A 26,135-nucleotide genomic window follows, 5' to 3' on the forward strand; every position below is an offset into this window, starting at 1 on the left:
AAGGGTAGTAAATCGTGCCGAGGAGAGGAAAAATGCTGACAAGATCAAAATTCTTCAGAAAGCTGCAACTCTCAGCTACAATGAGTTGGATCGAGAAAAAGCAGCTCTTTGGAAATTTCTGGAAAGGGTTCAAATGTCTACTGGACATCTAAATAGTGGTACTCTCCAATCAAATGCACATTCAAGAGCTACTAAAATCCTTCTTTCCAAATAATGCAGTCTTCACTGAATGATGCCTTGGTTCAGCTGAAATTCTTTCTTGCCCCACAACATTTCTGGTACTTGAACACTGCTTAAACCAGACTTTGATATGTTAAAAAGCAAGGCTATTCCTTCAGAACATGGATTGTCATACATGGCCTCATCTGGTTGTGCCAGACGAAGACAGGAGTTTTTTCTTGGAAATGTCTACCAATTTTAGTAATCTAAATAAGAATGAGACATGCTGCAAAAGGCTGATTAACTGCAATTTTCAAGACTGGACTGAACCTTTTTATGTAGTCTCTGAATTGCTGATAGACTATCATGAAGACAGCTGGAACTTCAGTCATTCACATTCCAAATCATGCGTAAAGGTAAAAAAAGGGACAATTGTGGTGGCACAAAGAGAATATCACATGGTTTGAAGGCTGGGTTTGTGTGTGTGTGTGTGTGTGCGTGTGCGTGTGCGTGTGCGTGTGCATGTGTGTGTGCACGCTTTATAGTATAATCCTGTGCTGTTACTCCAATCTAACCCAGTTATATCAATAGGCTTAGACTCAGTAACTCTGAATAGGATTTTGTTTTCAAGTGTTGAGGAGTTTTCAAGGAAGTTTTGAAGGAAAAAAATAAGTGATAAAAAGAAGCTTCAGTAGCAGGATTGAGATTGCTTACCTTCCATTGGACCTTGTTCAGTGGATAAAAATACCGGTAAGCTTCTCAGCCAGTGTTGGGTGTAAATGAAAGAAAATTATTTTCAGTTAGAAAAAAATGTATAAGGAATATACTGCCTTGGTTCAAGGTCCTCATTCTATATCATGGAGTGACTTGCAGGTTGTCCCCAATTCTCCTGCATGTGGCACCCAATTCAGATAGCTCTGCAGTGTAGCAGTGTACTGCAGAGTCTGCCCCTACACCAGCATTTGCCCAAACCAGACCTATCAGAGGGCGCCACTCTCCATTGTTCAGGTGGGTTTCGCTTTTTATTTGGGTTGCAGGGAGGTTGGTGGGGAAATGCTGAGGTGGGTGCCAGGGCTGGTGGGAGAGTAGCAGGCCTGGCTTGGTGTGAGGGTTGGGAGAGAAGGCAAAAGTGTGAGGGATGTTGCATGGCTGGTGGGGATGGTGATGAGGCATGTGCCTGGCTTGGTCTGTAGCTCAGGAGAGTGTGGGGAAAATGGGAGAGTCATTGCATAGCTGACGGGGAGGCCAATTTGCTGCATTTGCCCCGCCAGGCCTGAATTTGCCTGATGGTGGAGAGAGGGCAAGGAATGAAGTGGAAGGGCTTTTGTGCATGTGGTTTGGGAGAGGAGGGAAGCAGGAGGACTTTTGTCTGGGAGAGGTCAGGGTGAAGAGAGGGTGGAAGAAAGCAGGAGGGTTTTTGCCAGGACAGCATGGAGGGTTGCCAGCATGGAGACTGGGTCGGTCCTGGGTTGGGGGGAAGTTGAAAGGGGGTTGGTTGGCAAACCATCAATCAGTGGGCACACAGACAGTCCTGTGCACCCATCCATTGAGGGTTCGTTGTCACACCTGGCAAATCCTCAACCAATGGGTAAGCGGAATGTCCTGCTCATCCAATGGCTGAGGGTTCATCATCATGACACTTTGCACTCTGAACCAGACATAGATAGAAATATTATACTTTAGCCATTTGATATACTTATTCTGTTAAATAAAAGCTTATTCTGGCATTAAGTTGGGGATAGACCAGAAAGTCAGCTAATTCATAATACCTTATCCACTTGGATTTAAGGACATGGGCAAATTACATCAAATGTGTACTTTTTGCACGCTTTCACAGTGAGGTCCCATTAGTTTTATATATTTTTCTACCAGGAAATGGACAATATATTTATTAGGTTTAAAATTTTGACCATTTCAAGGATCACTGATATACCTAATCATGAAATTTATCTGAATCAATTATCTAAAAATCTATTATGCTTCCTCTGGTTTTATCTCTTTAGTTCTATTCAAAATCAGTTTCTTATCCTCTCATTTTCAAGTCCAACAGAATTTCCCATCAGAAGAACACATCCATTTTACTGCCAAACACTTTCAGTACTACAAAAAGATGTAGTTAAAATTATAGTAATTATTGAGGAGACATTTTAATATTATGAGCCAAAACACAGACCTTGCCTGTGAAAGATATTATATCACAGAAGAGATAACTGAAGAGGGAAGAGCACAATTATGTTTCTAACTCTGACAAATCATTCTTTTTCATTTCACATCCTAACTTTCCTGCCTATCCATTATGGCCTAAAGATCAAATATCTTATTTTGGAACAATTTTTAATGTCTACTTCTGTTTCTAATCTGTGCCATGAAAGGAGAGACTTGGAGCATTGGCCAATGTTGTAGCTCAGTGGCCCCTAGCATATTTAGGAGGTGTTTTAAGTTGAGAGGGAGTACCCCTCAGGAAGGACAGGATGGCTGCCTGGACAACCAGCTATATAAGAACTTTCTGCCGCAAGGGAAAAAGATAAACACACTAAACCCTGATTTTTCCACAAGCAGTTGGGTCTGGGGAAAGATAATAGTTCAAGGAGATTTAGACAATACAACAACTTGAAATGCAGCCTCAATAATGTCATTAATATATTTAGGATTGCCTCTAAAATTCTTCTTCCCCATATTTCTTCCTGGATTTTTGAATTTGTTATTATTTAGACTCATTTTTGAAGCAGCTGTGGTGCTTTAGGGGTATTCCATTGTTACACTTTTAACTTATTTTTGCATGTTCTTGTGTCATTTGCCACATCTGTCAGTTCTATTATTTCTTTTTTTTTTTACCATCCTCTGCATTACCAATGTACATATGTGGTTAAAGAAAACCTTGGCAGAAACCCATCTTGATGTGATGGCACTACAGTTGTACGCTGTTTCATTCTATTTATTACTTAATTGCATAGGATATTTCTATGCCACTTCATTGAAGGCCTGTGTTGTTCTACCAATGAATTAAATGAAAGGAAGCAAAAGATCAGGAAATGACCTACACTACAATTTTGGAATTAATTTTAGAAATTCTCCTTGTGGAGAGATTGCTTGCTGGGAGAAATTTTCAGGAGTGAACATTCTATTTGCGGCAGTTAGGCAGTTGGGGAGAAATTTTCAAGAGTGAACATTCTATCAGCGGCAGTTAGGGCAGTTAAGTTAAGCCTTCAAACCTTGCTGCTCCCAACTGAGTGGTCATCTCTACATCCACCAATAAAATGTATGCCAAACCTGTTCCTCCCAGCAGCATCCAATTGGACCTGGAAATCCTGATCAGCTAGGCAGGCTTGCCTAGAAAAATGCACTCCATTGACATTGACACTTTCCAAGGAACTCAGCCACATAAAGGCAGATGCCAATGACTCTAATCCTATGGTAAGCTTGCCTAACCCTGCTGTGTCATCTATCAAACACCCAACAAAAGTCTCACTCAGGGCTACCACCAACTAAACAGTGCATCTCCCTTAGGTAAACTCCCAACTCACACAAAAAAAACTTGTCCAAATGGCAAGCTTCAGCTATCAGCCATAACCTCAATCCTACTATTCAGCTTAACGAGAATGGCACTGGCTGCTCAATCAAGCTTAAACCGGCTGTGCTTAACTTTCCACTCTACAGCAGCTCCAATGTGGCAGCTTGCTCCAAAACTTTCAATAGCCTGACCTTTTAATCAGCTCCTTCCCAGTGGGTAAGCCATCATGATGAGAGGGGGCAGAAAAAATATCCTACACTACACCCACATGCCACACACACACAAACTCTAAAATACAAAATGGAAACATATTTCAAACAACTATGTCAGTAAACCTTCCCAACAAATATATGAAACCTGACAAAGAGACACAGACATAGGACCTCACTCTCTCTTATCTACAGTGAGGAGGCTGAAGGTGGGAGGGACCAGCAGGGCAAAATGGCTAACTGCCCACTTCTGACTTCTTAGCATGGCCTTCATCCCCTGCCTTATAAAATATTGGATTCCATATTATTTCTCATGCTGTGTGCTGCAAAATGCCAGTTTCCATGTTTGTGTGGGTGGATAGCAGAGTGTCCAAGCTGAGAGCAAGCCTAAGGCAAAACAATCTGGTTGCAGTAATTAAATCTATGAGTTACTCCAAGCAATACTATCTGGACATCTCATAATAAGGACATGAATCTTTGATTATCCCACCCTGCCAGAATACTCCTTTAAACTCCTGAGCACCACACCTCACTAAGCTGTTTCTTTGGAAGCCCCTGATACTGTGCTTTTAAGAAAACATTTCTTCAAACAATTGCTTCTTCCTTGCATTTCCCCCACCTCTAGATACGATCTCCTTAACAACAAGATCCCTTCCTGATTCACTCAAGCCTCAGCCAAATTTGAGGCAGAAACTTTAGGAAGCATCTCTGCATAAACCATTCATGGTATCACTGATATAATCTAGGACCAATTGACCCTATTGTCCTGGGAAGCAGAGACGATAGAGCTGTTAATTAGCTCAAGCCCCACAAGTTCAGCACGAAAATCCCAAGCAGTTTCAGAAAAATGAAACCTAAGCTTGAGGTTCCCGTCAAACCAGCGATCCACCCTATAAAAGAGCTACACATCTTAAGTTCAGTGCTCAATACTAGCTTGAACCTCTCTTGGTCACGTTGGTGTGAGACACGATATCGTCCTTCGCATTGGGTTTCTATGCTGGCATAGAAATCCTTGCTTTCTTCTAAATCTTCATCACCTGATTTAGTTAATGTATAAGTCTGCTGCTTCCCCAAACTCCCATTCTATCATCCAACCTATCTCTTTCCTCCCTGTTTATATACTTAGGAACTGTGTGTATGTGCCTTAACGTCTCACTGTATGATTGCTTGCAAACAAAATTTATATAAAAATATTTAAACTGCAATTTGGTCTTTTGTGAATTCTCTCCAGATACGTTTCAAGCTGTTTCTGGTATAGTTGTCTAAAAAGATCCCCTCCCAGCCTGCCTCTCACATTGCCAAGCCAAGTAATTCCCCATTGCTCTATAAAAATAAGGTTGCATACTGTTAAGCTGGGTAACAGACTGACTCCTCTGTTTGTGGCTTGTGCTTCATTTTAAGCAAGCTAGGGGTTGGGAAAAATCAACCCACAATTTTGTGTGAATCTTGCTTGTGAGACAATGTAGTTGCAGGCAGAGATATTGCTCACTTTTTGTATGTTAAAATATTTCAAATTACATTCAGATCAGGGGATTCAATGCAAATTTATCTTTAATATTGTTAGAAGCAAAAACAAATAGAAACATTTAAGATACAAAGAAATGATATGAAAAGACATATCTCCTACATCATATACAAAGGCAAATGTTTCAACATTCTTGCTGCCCATGACAGAGATGTGTAATGTGTGATCATGTATTTAAACATCTCCACTAATTTAACACGAAATCACTGTTACATGAATGGTGCTGGAAACTCTGAAAACAAAAGCTTAACTTGGTGCCTGGCACTGTGCCACAAACCTTTCAAAATCCATTGATTGCTTCCCTGCTCTCATTATGTATGCCTAAACCCCTGTATGGACAGCTGCATAATGATGAGCTGTTCCATCATAGAACCTTGATTGACAGGAGGTTCAAAAAGGAAAAACAATAACTGTGAGGATTCTACAAGCAGCAGTTGAGACAGAGTGTTAAAGAAACTGACAACTGATAACTGACAGTGGAGCCTGGCAGTTGCAGTGAGAGGAATACAATTGCTTAGAAAAAAAAGATGAAGTGAGTGATCTGATTGTCCTTCACTAAGGGAAATAGCTCCTTAGTTCTATCCAATTCTAAGGAAAATAGCTCCTAAGTGAAAGAGTGATCCCTAACCAGTTTTAAGGAAGAAAAATTGGGGAAATTGTGTGTTTGTAATTAATCTTAAAGACATCTTAAAGACTATTTGTTCAAGAAACTTATGTTACAAAATAACTTACAAAATAGCTAAGTTTATAAATACCCTAAGTACCTCAATACTGTTGCTTTGTTTAACCTGTTCAGTTTATTTTCTGAAATCTCTTTACTAACCTGACTTTTCCATTCCCTCAAGAGAGACAAATAAAACCATTTTGAGTTTTTATTTCAGTAAGTCTCTTTTATGCCATATATTTATGACTTTATAAAAAGAAGAGTTGCTTTTTGGCAGATTTCCCAACCATCTTAAGTGTATGACAGAAAAAAACTGAGACACTTCATAAGTCTCTGGAGTGGTGGTTGGTGAGGGGAAATTTTTTTTTTTAAGCAACAGGAGATTTATCAGAGCCCCATTTATCTGAGGACTGAAACATGGTCAATAAAGCACGGCAGAAAAAAAAAACCTGTATTTTTTGAATGAAAAACAAAATACAATATCCCCAGTCTGTGCTTTTCAACAGAAAATTAAGAGGAATGGCTCAGATTGCACAGATATATCAAGCTCCTGTAGAACAATCCACAGGTTTGTACATAAAGTTTACTGGATTTGAATAATTTTTAGTTTCTTACAGCCCTATGATGTTACACTTGCTATGGGTGTGCCACGATGTTGAAATAACATTTAGAATCATTACACATTCACACTCCCTATACACATTTTTCACAGCCATACATGGGTATAGGAAATGATGTCACAATGTTAGTGATCATCACTGTAAACAGTTCTAAATGTTATGTCTTTATCAGGAGCAGTTGCTTTGGTGGTAGATCACATTTTGGCACAGCTGCATGTCAAGTGTGATATGTGTGGCAGCACCTTAGAATTTCATCGTCGTGAATTACAATCCACTTTCAGTGAAATCAAATGAGAATTTACTGTTTACTAATAAGTGCAGAATTGTGTTAATCTATGTTGTGTTCTTCTAAGTAATTTGTTAAAATTAGTGTAGTTGATTAATCAGCTAACATTTTTGTTTTAAAAAAGCTGTGGTAAAAATATATATAACAAACATACACAGAGTCCCAAATATAAATCAGAAAATCTGTTTAAATCTGAACATAGAAATATGCTAGAAAAAAACATTCACAGCAAGCCGTAACAGAAATTTTTAGAAATGAAAAGAATTACTGCAAAAGTGATTAGCCCTTCCACCATGAATAGTTATTACACTGCAAATCAAAATATCTTAAAACTGTTGTTTGTTTGTTTTACTTTAGGAAAAAAACATGTCTGTCAGCTCTTCCTTAAAGGAGTGTGATGTGTCATTTCCCCCTCAGAAGAATATAGAGTATATCAAAGATATATGTATCTCCCAAATATCTGTCCAACTGTCCTGGATTCAGAGCACTGGTTATCTTCTTATCTGAGAAGGAAGAAGCAGCTGGATGAATAAGAAGGTATACATTAGTCTCCCATTCTATGCAACAGCCAAAGAACACCAGCATGAGCCCATAGTTGACTGGGAATTAGAAGGGATGGAGCTCTCCCTCCTCTCCTTTGCCCATCTTTAAGGTCTTATAATGTATAGTCATACAATAATATTATAATAAATTAAATTATAAATAATATTGTTAGCAATACAATCCTGTATAGCATCAATTGCTTTATTTGGTACATTGCTCTATTTGTCTACATTGTCTGTTTATACAAAACTTTCTTCCATATTGGTACAAAGCAGAAAGGAATCCACAAGCCTTGGCTTTACCAGCTGCTGAAAATCTGATTCTTGAAGGCCATCAGGACTCATCACAGCTAGTCGCCGTAAGGCTGCCTGCAGGAAAATTTGATAATTCTTTTTTAGAATACAAAGCTTGCTTTCTGCAATGCTAGATGCATATCATCAGCTGTGAAGTTGTTGACTATGCTATAAAACAGATTACTGATGTGTGTTTGGTCTTGTACAAGGTATAAAAATAAACATTCTGCAACTGATTTACATATTTAGAGTTATAAGGCTCAGAATGGGTAACAACAGCAACTTTATTTTGGGACCCTGTCCCAAAATATTTAGTTTTACTGTACTTATATTATTAAGATACAGATTTGGTTTTCTGTCAGAAAACTCATTTAGTTTCTAAACATTGGCCCTTCTGAGAAAACACTTCTGTGGATAAAGAATGTAAATTTTGAGCAGTTTGTGCCAGGAATAAAAGTGTCCAGACAGACTAAATAAGCTTATCTTAATTGTTAGAACTCTTAAATTCAAGTCACACTTTCGATCAACAACTAAAGGTAGAAAGCTGGATTCAGAGTTGCTGTTCTGCCAACACAATTGTACTTCTGTAGTCCGAAGAGCGGGGCAATTACCCATGACTATTGCAGACCCTCGCTCTGCTTTCCCACAGTCCCCCCACCTCCAGAAACAGAAAGAGGGGAAAGGTGGAAAAGCCCCATTCTGTGAGTTTTGTTCTGTTGAAATACTTGGAACCCAACCCAGAATGTTTGCTCTCTTTTCCATTGTAGTAAAGAAGCTAAAACATCTCCATGTGTTGAAGAACTCTGCTTAATTTCTTCCTAAGTGTTCGATTAATACAATGAAGCAAAGATCTTTAACAATAAAAATCTTGATATTTCTACAGATGGATGAGACATAATAAGAATAAACATACACACACACACACACACACACACACACACACACACACACACACACACACACACACCAGAAAATAAGTACACATAATTGAATTGGTTCACTTTTATATTTATATTTTTATATTTTTTTGTTTCCTCAGCCTTTTTGGTTTACCCTATCATTTTTGGTTGGGTATTTTTTCCCCACTCCTCTGGTTGATTGGTTAAAAGGGGGCATCTGCGGGGTGGACCAGGTCCTTTAGGAAGGAATCTGTAAACAATAAAGTTGTGTCTTGATTTTTCCCACTGAAGAGAGAGGAATTAAAAGAGAGAGTGATATCTATCTCTGCCCTTTTATGCTTTAGAAGACCTCTTTAAACCATGCTACATGAAAGCCTGACCATGTCAGATCTCAGGAGCTAAGCAGGGTTGGCCCTGGCTCATATTTGGATGGATGACCTCCAAAGAATGCCAGAGTTGTGACACAGAGGCTGGCAAACAATGGCAAACAACTTCTGAATGTCTCTTGCCTTGATAACCCCACAGGGTACCCAAAAGTTAGCTGTGACTTGATGGCACAATTTTTTGGGGAAAAAAAGTGAAAGTAACCTTTGCTTTAGACCCTAAAACCCTTCAGCTGGCATATTCACCTCGACGGGGCTCATGCCAGTGAAGCACTTTGAGGGTCAGTCTTTTGTTTGGACTCTTATGTCCTATAAAGATTTATAGCATGACCCCAGGCAAGCCACTTCATCTATCTACTTAAAACTGTACGATTTAAAATTGACACAGAAATTATCTTTGCACAGTATTTAGCATACTGCTGGTTCCATTTTGATTGGTGTCTACAAGCATTACTGTATTACAAATAATAAATCACATGATTTCCAAGCATGTGGGCACAAAAATGTGAGTACAAAACTCCATTGTGCAAAGAAATATTGTCCACTTTTCTTCATTAAAAATAATGTAGCTATTACAGAAATTATTTTATCTGCTGTGAGACTGCAGTTACAAAATACCGGATATTGCTTGCAGCAATGTGATAATAAATTTAAAATGAAAAACAGCTGTCTTCTAAAAGAAAAGAAATTTATTCTAAACTAGAAAACCAGTACTTTCCAACTTTAAAAATCCTACTGTTGTAAAATCATGGGGGCAGATTTGTTCAAAATGTAAGTATACTGGGAACTGAACAGAATCAGATCATAAAACTTGTAGAAATACAACAGCAGGATGTCACATGTGCTCATGATAAAAATCTTCAACGTTGTAGTGAGTGGGGCATATGTGGTAGTGTACCCTTAAGTTTCCAGTATTCATACAGCAGAAAATGAGGAGGAACGCTAGGGAATGCCATTACAGTGGGTGCTGAGCTTGCCTTTCATCTTATCAGTCTTAATGTCTGCAGTGATGGTCAAGTTGTGTTCTGTGTCAGCTTTGTCCCAGATAACTTATTAGCAGCCCCTGAATGTGGCCAAATCAAACAGACATAGTTGCACTGCTGGACCTATTGCTGCTTGAGGGAAGTAGCTAAAACCCTCCTGGACTTACAGAATAAAGTTGAGTACAACAAACTTTCTTGTGTGGTAAAAGTTGGCCATAGCCATTTTATTTAACAAAATTGGTTCAAGGTAAACAAAGCGTACAGCGCAGCATGGGTTCTGATCTGTGTGCTGGGCAGCCCAAATGCTGTCCCCCAGACACCTAAATTTTCTACAGCACTTTGATGGAAAGTTAACACACGCTGGAGCAGCTGTGAGATTCCAGATGGGCAGCTGCCACTCCCTGAAGACTCTACTGCTGCCAGAGGCGCAAGCCATAGAAGCCCATGTCTGGGCAGGTTACCCGTTGACTTGCTCCACCCCAAACCTCATAAGGAGGTTCCAATAAAGCGGGTATTTCACCCACTGACCCCAAACTAAAGATCAGTCCCCCATGTGCAACCTGCCAACCATTTAACAAAACAAACATGCATTAACAAATGCCAAACAGGGAGGAGAGGGTGGGAAACTCGCGTGCTCTGGCTACTGGATGGGGGCTAGGCCTTATATAGTCTGCCCGACCCCAGGGGCATAACGAGGCAAACTGTAGCCCTGGGCAAAACCTGAGTTGGATGCCCTCCCATGGGCGGCCACTCCACCATGACCAAATTTTTTTTGCATCAGGACATTGGTGCGTGCAGGGGGTGCATTTTTAGACATATCAGCACTAAAATTTCAGCGTATCATTACTGTCCTTATGCTACCCCCCAAGTTTGGTGAGGTTTGGTTCAAGGAGTCCAAAGTTATGGACTCCCAAAGGTGCCACTAGCCTAAAAACTGCGCCCCCTGCAGGCCAAAAATGGAAAACCACTAAAAATATCCAAAAACGAACCCAGCATTTTGATGCCCCCCACAAGGTGATGCCCTGGGCAGCTGCCCACCTTGCCCAATGGGCATTACGCCAGTGCCCGACCCTCCTTCCCTGTCACTGCTGGGTGCCCTTGAGGCCTGAAGCATCGCTAGCAGAGAGAGCTTGCGAGGCCTAAGGGAAGGCGGCAGCCAACAGGAGGCTGTCCCTTCCCCAGCAGCAATGGCGACCGTGGTGAGTCGCTGCCGCTTTTTTCATCCCTAACCTGTGCAGTGTGACTGAATATGAAATGTTTTTATTTACTTTTCACATAAGGATAATCCAAAAAAATGTTTAGACTCTTATCATTTCAATATAATTCTGAAGACATATGGACCATCTTTTTTTTCTGCCATCAAGTCACATCTGATTTATTTCAACTCCATGGGTTTTTCAAGGCAAAAGATGTTCAGAGATGGCTTGTCATTGTCTGCCTGTGTGTTATGACCCTAGTATTCCTTGGAGCTCTCCCTTCCAAATACCAGCCAGGACCAGGGCTGAGAGTGTGTGACTGGCCAAAGGCCATCCAGCAAGCTTCCATAGCATAAGTGGGGATTCAAATCTGGATTTCCCAGGTTCTAGTTTAACACCTTAACTACTACACCACCCTGGCTGCAGCATCCATTAAAATAGCCTTATTCTGTTCAGTCATAAACTTTCTATACTTCTTAAAAATCTTTAAGAATTACATTCCTGCAATAGGTACAGGAAACTGCCTCTTAACAATGCATAACTTCTAACCAGATATTTTTGGGTAGCATAGGACCTGGTTCTTGCCCAAAATTTCTGCAGATGGAAAAGAGCGGTTTCTAAACGCTACCTCCTGCTGCAGCCCAAAAATTTAACCTGAATTGGTTGTTGTGCATTTTCCTAGCTGCATGGCCATAGTCTGGTAGTTTTTGGTCCTAATGTTTTGCCCACATCTATGGTTGGCATCTTCAGGTATGTCACAGTAACACCAGACCACAATTTCACACCTTGGAAAACCCACAACCGCCCGTAGTTTTTGGCTGTGCAAGCCTTTGATAATACCCTGTAATGGTGATCCTAAAGGCTGGGAGACTGCCCCTAGAACAGCTGAGGGGAGTGGGTTAAAAGTCTGCCACTGCAGGGGCAGAATTAGCAACCACACAAAGTTTAGGTTGAATTTAATCAATGGGCTGCCCTGGAAAGGCAGCCCTCTTCCCTTCCCACACAGGAGACTATCCACTTCAACAAAGAGGCTGAAAATGCATGTGTCTGGCTGCCTCTTCAGTTTCAACTACACATTACCATTTCTGACATTTCTTTTAAACTTTTGCAAATTCAGTTACCAAAATTACTTTGTCAAACATGGGAAGAGAGACAAAATTTAACCATTTCCTCTCCTGCTGCATTATTAGCAAAAAAAAAAAAAAAGCACTCCTTTTTCTGTCCGAGGGTGGCTCTCTTTTGTGTGAGGCCCTTTACCAATAATACACACTACTCCATTGCTGGGTAATAAATTGGCCATAGCCATTTTATTGAGCAGAAGCGTGAGGTTAAGCATGGGTCTGGATCTGGTCATACGGGTATCGTGCTACAGCTCAGCTACAGCTACAGTCCCGAGCTTCATTCTACTGCGGGGCTCTGCCAACAGACACTTCTGGCCAGAGATGTTCCCCTTCGGCCCGGTTCAGAAGGGGCGGTCACCTCTTGCCACTGTTGCCGTTCCCAAGGGGAAGGTGTAGCTCCCTAGCTCCCTTCCCCTTGCCCTTCCAGAGCCATAACCATGCGCCAAACCGCCAAGTGTCTAGGCTATGACAAAAAGAGCATGCATTAACATAGAAAATTAGGGAGAGGTGGGAGGGCAAATCGTCCACCGGCAAGCACATGGTCCAGACAAAGGTGGGCAAGCCCCTTTAAAGTCTCGACTCGCCCCTCCCTTCTTCTGGTGATGCTAGCCCATTTCTAGCATGGCTCCCCTTTTGCCCTTACTGGGGCTGCATCTGCTGGTCCTGCTTTTCCCCACCCCGAGCAGCAACCACGCCTCGTGGGTGATTTACAGGCATCTTTGTGGGAACAAAATACAGGTACCTTTTTTCAAAGTCCCTCTGATGAACTGATCTTCAACCCTTCAGCCCTCTCCCTCCGTGACTTTCTCTGAAATGCTGTGGTGTCAGTGTGCATGTGGGAGTATTTGAAGCTGCTTGCATGGAACCATAGCCCCTTCTATCTCCTGGACCGCCTGCCACCAGCTGAACAATTGTACACCCTTTAAACTCCACTACTGGTCTGATTCCCTAAAAGGGATGTGTGCGATGTATGTTTGGAATTTCTATTCTTCCTTTACTAATTCCCTCTAAATGACCCTGGTGGATAAACAGCCAGGTGCATAGCTCTGCATGGATGAACAACCAAGGATATTGGTGAAAGTTAACTGCAGTCTGTGATCTTTACAAGAAAAAAAATGATAACTAACAAACATCCTATACAAACTAAAAGTAAAAATACTTGGGAAAATATATCAGAACACATTTCAGTTGTTACAGGGAGCTACAGCACACCTGAGGATGCTGTGGTCATTTTATCATAGGCATTATCTTGTTTTAAAATATTGTGGGGGCCCTGATCCTGCTTGGGACTGCTTTCAGGGGAGGGGCTCCTGCCTTCCCTCCATGCCCTTTATTCAAGAGGTCACTAACTGGGGAAATCAAATGCACATGAGCTTTATTCACCATGGTACACTGTGGTTAGAAAGCAAAAAGAGCTGATATTTTATTTAGATACAGGAGAAGCTGTGAAATGAACTGCAATACCTTTACCTTTGAGGTCAATAGAAAGGATAATGAAAAGAGATAATTGAACGTACTTACCAGGCATGCCACCAGAACAGAATCACTATTATTTCTTTCAATAGGAGACCTGCAGAGATCTATGAGGCGTGGTATACCTAGAAATGCCAAACAAAAATGTTCAAAACTAAAATTATTCACATTAAGAACATAATAGCCATGCTGTACCAGACCACTGGTCCATCTAGCTTAACATCCTACTTCACCCAGTGACCAACCAGCTACCATGGAGGGTCAACAAACAGGGCATAGAATAGAGTGCCCATCCTTGGGGCCTGGAGGTCTTCCAGAATCACAGCAGATCTTTCTACTACAGAGACAAGTTCCTCTGTCAGTTTCTGATGGTTTGCAGCATCACATTCCCAGAGACCTTCCACACACTCTACAAAATCTGCACTCCGCAGTCACCACCCTAAATCTCCAAGAATTTCCCAAGTGGGAATTTGAGATCCTGGCACAGAAGCCAAGTGTTTGCCTTAATATTTGCTTCCTAGGACCATCCTTCTCAGGTTTGTTGTCTGTTAATATAGAGATTCCTTTTAATCACCATGTAAACTAGCCATTGACAAACCTACCCTTCAAGAATCTAATTCTGTATGTTGTGCTCATTACTACTTCCACTGGCAGTGAATTTCACAATTACGCAATGCATAAATAAGTTTTATTTTGGTTGTCCTGAATTATTGCTCATTAACGTCATTGGGTACCCTTGAGTTCTATGAATTCTACCTATGTATGATAGAGGTAGAAAAAAGTTAAATGAATAAATTGGATAAAGGTATAAATACAAAGCCTGCTGGGTGACTGTGAGCTAGTCACTGTTCTTTCAGAACTTTGTCAGCTCCCATAGAGGCAGGCAATAGCAAACCACCTTGAAACCTATCTTGCCTTGGAAACCCTATGGGGTCACCATAAGTCAGCTATGACTTCATGAGATTTTCTACCACCATGAATCTGAATTTATACATTAAAATGAACATTTTATTGTTGAAGGCTTTCACAGCTGAAATCACTGGGATCTTCAGATCCTCTGAAGATGCCAGCCACAGATGCAGACGAAACATCAGGAGAACATGGTACTAGAACACGGCCACACAGCCCAGAAAGGTGGCTGCCTTTGGGGCATGGGGCCAAGCAGAAATTTTTGGGCTCCCCTTAATTGGTCATGGACATAGACTTGTTTTTGCCTGCTTCATGTTACCAGGATGAGAGTCAGCTAAACAAACCTGGTCATGAACTGTGTTGGCAATAACTAATTTGGCAGGGTTTAAGTAAACTGTCCGGGAGCGGGGGCCCACCCCTCCCCGGACTTGCCGCTGCTGCCGCCTCCGCCGTCTTCGGCCCGGCCAGCCTCCCCACAGGGCTCGGGAGGGCCGCCCCCGTCGTCGCCCACGCGGCAGCGGGACCGAGAAGCGCGGCTCCCCGCGCGGCGCCTGATGGAGGAGGCGGGGAGTCCCTCCGTCGACGCCGAGGCGGCTCCGGCGCCACCGACGGAACTCGGCCACCCCGGCCCTGGACTGAGGCCGGGGCCTCGCCTCCGGCCGGCGGACACTGCGGCCGAGATCCCCGGGGCCACCGACGGGGGTTCTGCCGGCCTGACGCTCCCCGGACGGGAGCAGTCACGGCCGGCCGCTCCGCAGGCAGGCGGCACTGGAGGAGGCGGCGTCCCGGCCTCACAGCTGGTGCCGGGCCGAGCCCGGTGGGGAGGAAGGCGTGGCTGGAGAAGGGAGGGGTTTTCAAGAACAGAGCAGGGTGGGGAGGGAATAAAAGGAGAGGAACGAGGACACCTGGGGAAGAGTTGTTGTGGCTGTGGGAAAGGGAAGGACGGAGACAGGAGACTGGAGGCTGGAGGAGAAGCAGGGAGAGGTTGGGAAGAAGACACAGGGGTTAGTGGAGGAGGAGAATAGCAGGCAGGGAAGAGAAGTGGCTAGAGGAAGGGAGTCCTGTGCTGTGAACAGGCTCTCCTCTTGGCTGCTTAGTCTGGGCTGGAGGGCTAGAGGAAGGGAGTCCTGTGCTGTGAACAGGCTCTCCTCTTGGCTGCTTAGTCTGGGCTGGAGGGCTAGAGGAAGGGAGCCCTGTGCTGTGAACAGACTCTCCTCTTGACTGCCTAGTCTGGGCTGGATAGCCTGGGGTGTATTAGGGCACCCAATTTGAACCACCCCACATGACCAGGGGTGAGGCCGGGAGGTACCAACGCCTGGAAAGGGATAGGTGGGATGGCAACCGGGTACCCCTTTTGGTACCCTGGAGGGGGACCCTGACATAAACTCATCACAAGTTCCCAGAGACATCCAAAGTGGTAGAAGGCATGTTCAGAACAGTGCATCGTTGGCTGTGCAGTGGTACATGGCTGAGAAGGAATAGTCCTTGGTGCTGAGCAACATCTTTCTGAACCTGGCAGTGGCTGTGTGGTGCATCGGGGAGGGAGATGGGGCTGGGTACCTCTTGGCACATAGTGGGCAGATGATGATAAAAAAATCCAGGAGAAGAAGCTGGCTGTGGTGGAGTCAGTGTGGATCTGCCTGAAAAGGCAGCTATGAACAGGCTGCCATCCTATTTAGTTATGTTAATGTTGTGGAATTAGGTAAGGAAGGGCAGATTACACATGGATATTTAATCAGTTCAGTAATGCTAGTTATGTACCATTTTTCATATAATCATCCCACATTCCTGCACAAATCATGATCAGCCCTTTTTTCTATTAAAAATGTAACTTTTTAAAACTGGAAAACATTCACCAAACTTTTCTGGCATAGTGGTGCTGGGCAATCGCGTGCGTGCGTGTTGAAAGAAAGAAAGAAAGAAAGAAAGAAAGAAAGAAAGAAAGAAAGAAAGAAAGAAAGAAAGAAAGAAAGAAAGAAAGAAAGAAAGAAAGAAAGAAAGAAAATGTTGCCCCCCTCTCCATCTCTGCAGTCTATATATATATATATAAATTCCTAAGTTTTGTTGGTGTTTGAAGTGCTCTCTCTCCTCTAATTGGGAGACCAGTTAGTATTTATGATGTAGATGATTGCAATGGGATGTTTCAATGATATCCAATGAGACAATCCAGCAATTAGCATTACCAAATGATTCAAGAACTGCATTATTCTGCAGCAGCAGTATGATAATGTATTGAATTATTAACAAAGCGTAGCATCGAACTACTCTTCAGTATCACCATAAATTAAAATCATGGCAATAGAATCACCACATTGTGGAGAAACCGGAAGGCAACCTAAATCCAGTATGAAAGAGAAACGAGGGAAAACAAAATGGACATGCCTGTGCTGTTTGCAATTGTTTCAAGTACAAATTGAGCAACAATGGCATTAATAACAGTGCCCCTCATTTTCACTCAGTTGTGGATTAAAAGTCTGGATGTACATTTGTGAATTAAAGGTCTGGATAAAGGTCTGGAAATACCCACTGGCTCCTTTCCTGTTTACCAGTTGCAAACAGAGATCTGATTTTTTACAATTAATTTGATAGTTGATCTGTTCCTGGGCATTCAACAGGTTGCTTCAGTGTATTCCTTACTAACCATGTAGTATTGCACAACTGGCTTTTGGGGCATGTGCATTATCACACAGTCTGACTGAAATCTATCACCTCCCCAACTCCTTTCAGCAGCAATTATTTAAATAGACAATTATATAACTCAGAAATCATATAAATCAGTCTTCAGTAAATGCTGCATTTCAATAAAATCCTACCCTTATTCAGTTAAGGAGTTCCTGTGACACTAATGGCTGCCAATCAGTTTAATCGCCTGTGTCTTTGAGCATGTGCACCTTGGGGAAGATATAATGCACACCTTTTCAGCAGGAGTTCATGGCTGAAAAGATCAAATGATTGGTTTAGATCTGACCTTTGAACACAGTAAATTCATCTATTGATCGTATGCACAGTGAAATTCTTGGTATCACTAATTCAAAGAGGAGTAAAGAATAATTCACACAACCATTGCAACTGCGGTCCCTATACATAATTCCCTACTCAAGAATAGTTGGTTATGGGTAGCTCTTGGCAAATTAAACTTGAACAATGTTATCAGATGGTTGTGGCATATGGGTTAGCATGCAAAAACCTTAATTATGCAATAGTTATTTGCAATAGTCATCCTCATAGCCATGTCTGAGGATTATTTCAACTTGTGCATCTGGGGATTTTTTTTCCTCCTGAACAATTAAGTGCATGCATGTTAATTGACTGTCATAAATGTCCTGACCTGGATAGGTCAGTCAGTTCTTGTCAAATCTCAGAAGCTACGCAGTCTTGACCCTGGCATTTATTTAGAAGGGAGGCCTCCTAGGAATACCAGGGTTGTTAGGTGGCGGTTGGCAAATGGCAAACCACCACTGAATGTTTCTTATCTTGAAAACCTCACCAGGGGTTGTCATTAGGGTCATTCACTATTTTTTCAGTATTTTTCAGGTTTGGGTTTAGAAAACCCAGAAATTAAAAAAAAAGACCTTAAAAAGCCAAAACCTCACATCAGTATAGGGTTTTTTTCCTGGCTTTTTAAATTTTGGGGAATCTTTTAAACCTGATTCCAAAGAATTCCAAACTACAGAGCTGAATACCAAGACCAGCACTTAGGTCTGCTTCTCCCCTGCCACCTCCAAAGTCCAAGTGGTCTCCTGTCTAAGGAAGTAGACCACAATGAAGTCCAAGTGGCCTCCCCTGCCTCCAAAGTCTCCATGGTCTTTGAGGGCAGCAGCATCCAGCTGAATGCTGAACTAAGCCAGACTGAGCCTCATGTTCAGCTCTCTGCTGCCTGCTACTTTCGAGCCTGTGTGGTAAGTAAAGGGAAGAGGAAGGGGAGAGAGTGGTTCCTTCCATTCTTTTTTAAAGATAGTGATCCAATGTGACCCAAAAATGTCAGAAACAAATCTGCATTTGGGGGGAACCCTTAAATTACTGCCATTTCTTGGCTGAAAATAACCCTCCAAAAGTTAAAACAGCTTTTCTCATGTTGATTTTTAGTTCAACTTTATCTGGATGAAAGCCTGGGGCAAAAATCCCAGGGCAAAAATCCGTGATGTCATAAAGAGAGGCTGAGAAGACTTGTCAAGCCCTTTGACCATTATCCCTTCATTTTAATCCACGTTGGAACAAATGAAACTGCTAGACATAACTTTCAGAACATCAGAAAGGATTCTTAAGCTCTCGGAAGGAAACTGAAGGAACTGGATGCACAGGTTGTCATTTCATCTCTACTTCCAGTTGAAGGACATGCACCCAGATGGGAAAGAAGAATAGTGGAGGTAAATAACTGGCTTTGCAGGTGGTGCCACCAGGAACGTTTTGGCTTCTTGTACTGTGGTTTCATGACGAGGGACTACTAGCAAGGGATGGGTTTTCCATGGGGCATGAACCAAAGCCTTAGATGGCTCTACACTAAAGCACAAAGTATGGGTAATGAACAGGATGATATGGGTAATGAACAGGATGGGTAATGAACAGGATGGGTAATGAACAGGATGAACAGGATGAACTGGAACTCTTAACACTGCATAATAAATATGATATAAAAGGCATCACTGAAACCTGTACGAGATGGATGGGAGTTTCTTAAAAGTGAGATCTTGAAGGCACAATTTCAAACAGTTCCAATGAGGAGAAAAAACAGGAGGTGTCTAAAGAAACCAGGATGGATGTCTAAAGAACTCTCAAGTGAGCTAAGATATAAAAGGGACATGTAAAAGAAATGGAAAAGGGGGGGACATTACTAATGAGGAATTCAAACAAATAGCCAAGACATGTAGGGAGAAATTCATAAAAGCTAAAGCTCACAATGAGCTCAGACTTGCAAAAGATGTTAAAAACAATAGAAAGGGCTTCTTTGGTTGTGTCCGTAGCAAAAGGAAGAAAAAGGATATAATAGGATCACTGTGTGGAGAAGATGGTGAAATTCTAACAGGGGGCAAAGGAAAGGTAGAACTACTCAACACCTTCTTTGCCACGTTTTTTCTAAAAGAAAAACAGTGTTCAACTGGGGGGAAATGGATCAGAAAATACAGTAGGGGAAATTCAGCACAGAATAAAGAGCTAGTACAGGAATACTTGAATACTTTAAATGAATTCAAATCTCCAGGGCCAGATGAACGACATCCCAGGGTATTAAAAGAACTGGCAGAAGTAATCTCAGAACCACTTCCTATAATCTTTGAGAACTTCTGGAGAACAGGAGAAGTTCCAGAAGACTGGAGGAGAGCTAATGTTCTCCCCATCTTCAAAAGGAGGAAAAAAGAGGACCGAAACAACTACCAGTCAGTCAGCCTGACATCAATACCAGGAAAGATTCTTGAGCAGATAATTAAGGGATTTTTTTTATATAGAGTGACATGTTTGGTAGATGAAGGGAATGCTGTGAACGTAGCATGCCTTGATTTTAGTAAGGCCTTTGACAAGGTGCCCCATGATATTCTTGCAAGTAAGCTGGAAAGATGTGGACTAGACAATGCATCTGTTAAATGGATTTGGTTGACTGGCCAAACACAAAGAGTGCTCATCAATGGCTCATCTTCATCCTGGAGAGAAGTGACTAGTGGGGTGCCCACAGGGTTCTGTCCTGGGCCCAGTACTATTCAATTTTTTTTCAGTGATTTGGATAATGAAATAGAGGGCATGTTAATCAAATTTGCAGATGATACCAAATTAGGAGGGGTAGTTAATACCCTGGAGGACAGGGGCAGGATTCAAAATGATCTGGACAGATTAGAGAGCTGGGTTGAAACTAACAAAATGAATTTCAACAAAGATAAATGTAAGATTCTACACTTAGGCCTCAGAGACTAGGACACAGAATAATGAATTCAAGGTGCAGGAAAAGAGATTCCACTAAACATCGGGAAGAACTTTCTGACTGTCAAGGCTGTTTGACAGTGGAATTCACTGCCTCAGAGAGTGATGGAGTCTCCTTCATTGGAGGTTTTTAAACAGAAGCTGGATGATCATATGTCAGGAGTGCTTTGATTATGTGTTCCTGCATGGAAGGGGGTTGGACTTGATAGTCCTTGTGGTTTCTTCCAATTCTATGATTCTATCATAAGTCAGGTATGACTAGATGGCAAAAAAAAGACATGCAAACACAAGTGGCAAGGGTGACAAGAAAATTCATACCACTAATGATAATGCACAAGCTGCTTATCTGTGTTTGGCTCACCTGATTCCTAAGACTCATTCAGTATGTACACATTCAGTATACGAAAAGAAATAAAAGATTGCATGAACTGAAAAAAGAAATCTAAACATTAGTAATTTGATGTAATGCAACTGATGAGGCACCTAGCAAGAAACTACATGAGTTGAATGAGAGTCCACGATGAAGACAATAAAAGCTGTTGCTTCCTGAGTCTTCATAGGATGTGAATTTTAGCATATTTTACACCATGGGTAAAGCATTAAAATTCTTACAGCTGAGCTTTATGGCAGCATGTGCTATTTCAGGATCTCGACTCAGACGGGCAAGTGTAACTGCAGCTTTTTGCTGAACTCGTTCACAAGCAGCTAGTTCTGATGAATTACCAGATGATGATTTCTCAAACAGCATTTCCATTAAAACCTGAACACCTACAAAGAATTGAAAAACGACTATAGTTAAAACTTTTCGCACAAAAGCAGCAATAAAAATGAGGCAAAATATACAGCACCAACCAAGTATCAACAGCCATTTCATAACTCCCCAAAATATCCTCATATCATGAAAAAAGTACAATTTTTAAGTTAAATTTTGTAAACGTACTAAATACAAATGAACACCCAAAAATCCCTCCAAGCACACATGCACAAACAGGAAACTGGTTCAGGTTATTGTTTATGGTATCATGATGATTCAGTAAAGTTTTATTTATTTATTGTGGTTCTGAGCAGGAAATATTTATTTCAAATAATGAAAGCTATCTTCAACTTTTTAAGATGTTGTAAGTAACAGATATGAACTTTATTTCAGGTGAATTGTTCTGACTAAAAACATGATTTAGGTAGAAACTGATAATCTCAGAAATTAACCTCTGGGTAGAAAAGTTAACAGAAGATATCTAATCCTATTATTTATAAATTATTTTTATTTATAAAAATTGTATCCCATCATTCTGCCTTTAAAAGAGGCATCAAAGTAACTAAAATTTAAAAATTTACATGATGAAATCACATTTTAAAACTATTTCAATTAACCCCTCACCAATACACTACTATTAAAACAATTAAAAACTAAGTTAAAATACTAACAAAACATTAAAATATCAATTAAAGCATTGGTTGGGAAGGAGGGATCATTGAGGGAATGCCAAATAAAACAAAAAAGACTTCATGCACTGGCAGAAGATGGCAACAGAAGGGCACAGATGAATCTTTCAGCAAAGTTTGTGAGCCTTGGTACAGTGACTGAGAAGACCCTAATATCAGAAAGACCTCTGAAGATGACCTCTGACCTCTGAAGTTGACACAGTGGTCAAACAAGTTCATAAGTAGGCAATCCTTTAGGTATGTAGGCCCCAAACTGTATAGGGCTTTGAAGGTCAAGACCAGAACCTTGAATCATACCTGGAAATAAATTGGGAGCCAGCATAAATGGGCAAAGACTGAAGTGATACAGTCTCTATGACCCACTCCAGTCAACAACCTGATTGGAGCATTCGATACCAACTGAAATTTGCAAACACTTCTCAAGGGCAGTCTAACATAGAGCTAATTGCAATAGTTTAATCTAGATGTAACCAGGGCATGTACCACACTGGCCAGATACTTTATTTCCAGAACAGGCTGCTGATGGTAACTGGTAAGAGGCGCTCCTGGCTACAGATGCCAACTGCTTATCCAGCAGTAGTCCAAGAGCACCCACAGAGTACACTTCTGTTCCTTTAAGGGAACCACAACTCCATTTAGAATGGGTGACACTCTAAACACATGTCCACCCACCAGTAGCAATTCCATTTTGCCAGGATTAAGCTTCAGTATATTAGCCTACATCCACTTCAAAACTGCTTCCAGACCTGGTTCAGGATTTCTACAGCCTCCCTGAGATCAGCTGGAAGCGTGACATAATGCTGAGTGTTATCTGCATATTGGTGACAGCTCAGCCCAAATCCTTGGATGATCTTACCTGACTGCTTCATGTAGGACATAAGAGGACAAGCTATAATTTTGTGGGACTCCAAAAGTCAAAGGCTAAAGGGCTGAGCAGCAGTCTTCCAACACCACATCTGAAACCTGTTCCCTACTGTTAGGTTGGTGGTGGATATAGTGCTTTTTAAGAAGCCACTCCTATTTTATGAAATAACCTTCCTTAATTTAACAGGAACACTTCTACGCTGCTAAAACACCAGAATTTTTGTGTGACAGAATTATTCAGGAAGACTTCTAACACTTGACACCTAGTTGTTTTTGAGGGGTAAGCTAGATCTATTTGTTGATTCCTATGTTTTCAATTTTTTTGTACATTTTGTAACCTGCTTTGATGGTGCTTTAAAAAAACAAGGCAAAATATTATAAATCAATCAATCCATCAATCAAATGTATTAGACGGATTAACTTGTATTGATGGTTAAAAAAATAAATTCTTCACAGTTAACAGAAATCAGCTCAAATGTATATACTTTTTCTTTAAGAGCGCAATCAGACAGTGGAGAGAGTGCCATGGCAACTAGAGACAACATGGCAAAGGTGGCACTGCACCACCTCTAAGGGGCTCCAAATGGCAAAAATGGGAGAGAAATTCAAAATCCCTCCTGCCATCCAAAGAGCCTCACTGAAGAAACAGAATTTATGCCACTGTTTTTGTGGAGCAGCATCCCCAGTGCAAAATTCCAGTGGAAGCTGACTAACATCTACTCTACCCCTGGGAACTCTGTCAACTGCACTGGCATCCAGCAGGACAATGAAGCAGCTCTGGGGGTCAAGGCTCTTTTCTGGGTCAGCACCACAAACATATGTGGTTCCTACCCACATCCCAGTTTGGTCTCCTAAAGCTGCTTGCCTTCCCTCTTAGGATTGGCTCCCCATGTTGTCTGTGTTTCATACCTGTAACATTTGAAATACATACCATTTCCTTCAAGTATTTCTGAAGCACATTGGTCCAAGACAGACATGTTGGCTAATATTGTCACAACCTATATTAGAGAGAGGGAACATTTTGACATTTTCCTTTTAAAAACGGTTACCATCACCATTTATGAAAACAACCAATTAAGGCATATTAGGTGCCTCCATTTTCTTGAGTTGCTCTTATTTATTGATTCAACAATCAATTATTCCATTAATATTGTAAGTGAATAAACTGAGACTGCATATATATGCTGGAACAAATTGAGACAAGTTCAGGTGCTGGGCAATCTTTCCCTGGCCAGCCACTGGAGTCAGCTGGGCCCTTCCTGGCATGGCAACAGGTTGTTCTTTCAAGCTGAGTGAAGAAGTAGACATACAAAAGTCCAGTGCGGACAGAGTAGCCCACCACTACACCAGGGAGGGCCCAGCTGACTCAAGTGGTCAGCCACAGAGCAATTGCCCAGCACGTGAGTACCAAAAGGGTTTTTTGGTGGGTGCAGCAGGGGGGGACCAACCCAATGGTGCCCCCACATGACACCTGGGTCATTTGCCCCCTTTGGCCCCCTCAGCTCTACTGCTGGATAGAACTAGATATTTCCTCTTTTGGTCAATGTAATTGTCCTTCTTAAGTACTCCTCAGGTTCTTAGTTCATATGCATGGGATTTAAGAACCACGTTACATTGGTTGCCTTTTCTTTCATTAGGTTAAGATTCTATTTTATACTACCCAAAGGTAGGGCTGCCAGCTCTGGTTGGAAAATACCTGAAGATTTTAAGGATTGACCCTGAGAAGGGCATTTTTGGGGATGGATTTCAATTTGGTATAATGCTAACATTGTCTATGTAACAGGATCCTTATCCTGTAATGGATCCTATACCCTATATACAGCTGAGGGAGGAACAGTAACTCAGAGCAAAACTCAGCAGCATGACACAGACACACACCCCACGCACACACAAGCTCTTCAAGGCTTATCCAGTCATGCTATATCACCTGCTACCTTTGAGGGAAATTTAGCACTGTGAAGAGATCTCACCTTTCCCTCTAAATCTGTGTACACCTTTCAGGCTGATTTAGGTCCTCTAAAATAGACTTAGTGAGGCTTCTCAACAATAAACAAAGTTGGGCATTTATTTACAGGATTATTAAATTAGTTGTTATAGAGATAATTAAGCTTTACATTGTCTTAGGCAGGAATATTTGGTTGTTACAGACAGTTCTTAGTAATTTAGATGTTTCAGATAGAATGCTGACTCAATTTAAATAAATCTTCTTTCACTCAGGGTAAACTTCTTTCACTTCAGGGTAAACCTTCCTACACAGACCTTAACAAATACCAAAACCATCCACCCTTTCCACCAAAGAGTATCACACTGGACTAAACAGAGCAAGCTTTGATGCTCCTCTAAACCCTATCTTGACTCTGCTAGTTATAAAACACACTTTCAGAGACTCTCCAGTCCCATATCTAGGTGCTGTCTCCACAGAGACCGTAATCAAGTCCCTTGTGTGGGTTTAGCATAGTTCCCTCTGAACTCAAAACTCAGGTATCATAGAACTACCCTGGCCTTCCTCAGTCCTTCACCAACACTTGGCTACCTAGCCCCTGTTGAAGTAATAGTCTTTTCCTCTTAGCTCTGAGAATTCTATCTCCTCTGGCACTTTGCCTTTCTTCAGTCTGTCTCTTTCAGCTTCTATATCAATCTCTGGCTGACTCATGAGTACACACCCTCTGGTCCTTATAGATAGCTGCAGCTCAGCCAGTCAACCAGGTGACACTCTGGGTTAACTTATTGTGTTCTTTCTCTGTGTTAGGACTGCACTTTCAAATTAACCGTTTTTTAAGCAGTCCATCACAGTCTATTTTCCAAAGCAACCATTATCTTCAAGGGAACTGACCTCTGTTGCCTGGAGTTAAATTGTAAAAGTGGGAGTGCGATGCCCACTCCTATTTCTTTACAAATAAATATAATAGGTGCAAAATAATGTTTATTTATTCCTTTCTTGCTCCCTCTATTTTCTGCTGCCACCAGGAATTTAATTCCAAATGCCTTTATACTTTCCCCTGAAATAGCATGTCCAAGTTTTAAAGCAGATTCAAAAAACTATGTGGTCGTGAAGAAACTACTAGTGTGGGATTCCAGATTATATTTAACAAATAAAGTTTTATTCATATAGGACATAACAGGACAAGATATAATTTCTGTAGCTTA

At 41.5% G+C, this 26,135-nt stretch overlaps 1 protein-coding gene across 1 annotated transcript in view; it reads right to left on the reverse strand.

The window, feature by feature from the left end:
- Positions 1-5,417: 5,417 nt before the first annotated feature.
- Positions 5,418-26,135, reverse strand: part of INSC (INSC spindle orientation adaptor protein) — a 202,494-nt gene continuing 181,776 nt past the window's right edge. Inside the window, exons 11-14 of the mRNA XM_048486732.1 lie at positions 23,920-23,986; positions 21,294-21,449; positions 13,914-13,990; positions 5,418-7,885 (exon numbers count right to left, since the gene is read on the reverse strand). Coding sequence (XP_048342689.1) covers positions 7,757-7,885; positions 13,914-13,990; positions 21,294-21,449; positions 23,920-23,986 — 429 coding nt within the window. The 3' untranslated portion in view covers positions 5,418-7,756. The remainder of the gene's footprint in view (positions 7,886-13,913; positions 13,991-21,293; positions 21,450-23,919; positions 23,987-26,135) is intronic.

Source organism: Sphaerodactylus townsendi, linkage group LG02, assembly GCF_021028975.2.
Source record: "Sphaerodactylus townsendi isolate TG3544 linkage group LG02, MPM_Stown_v2.3, whole genome shotgun sequence".
Taxonomy (NCBI): Eukaryota; Metazoa; Chordata; class Lepidosauria; order Squamata; family Sphaerodactylidae; genus Sphaerodactylus; species Sphaerodactylus townsendi.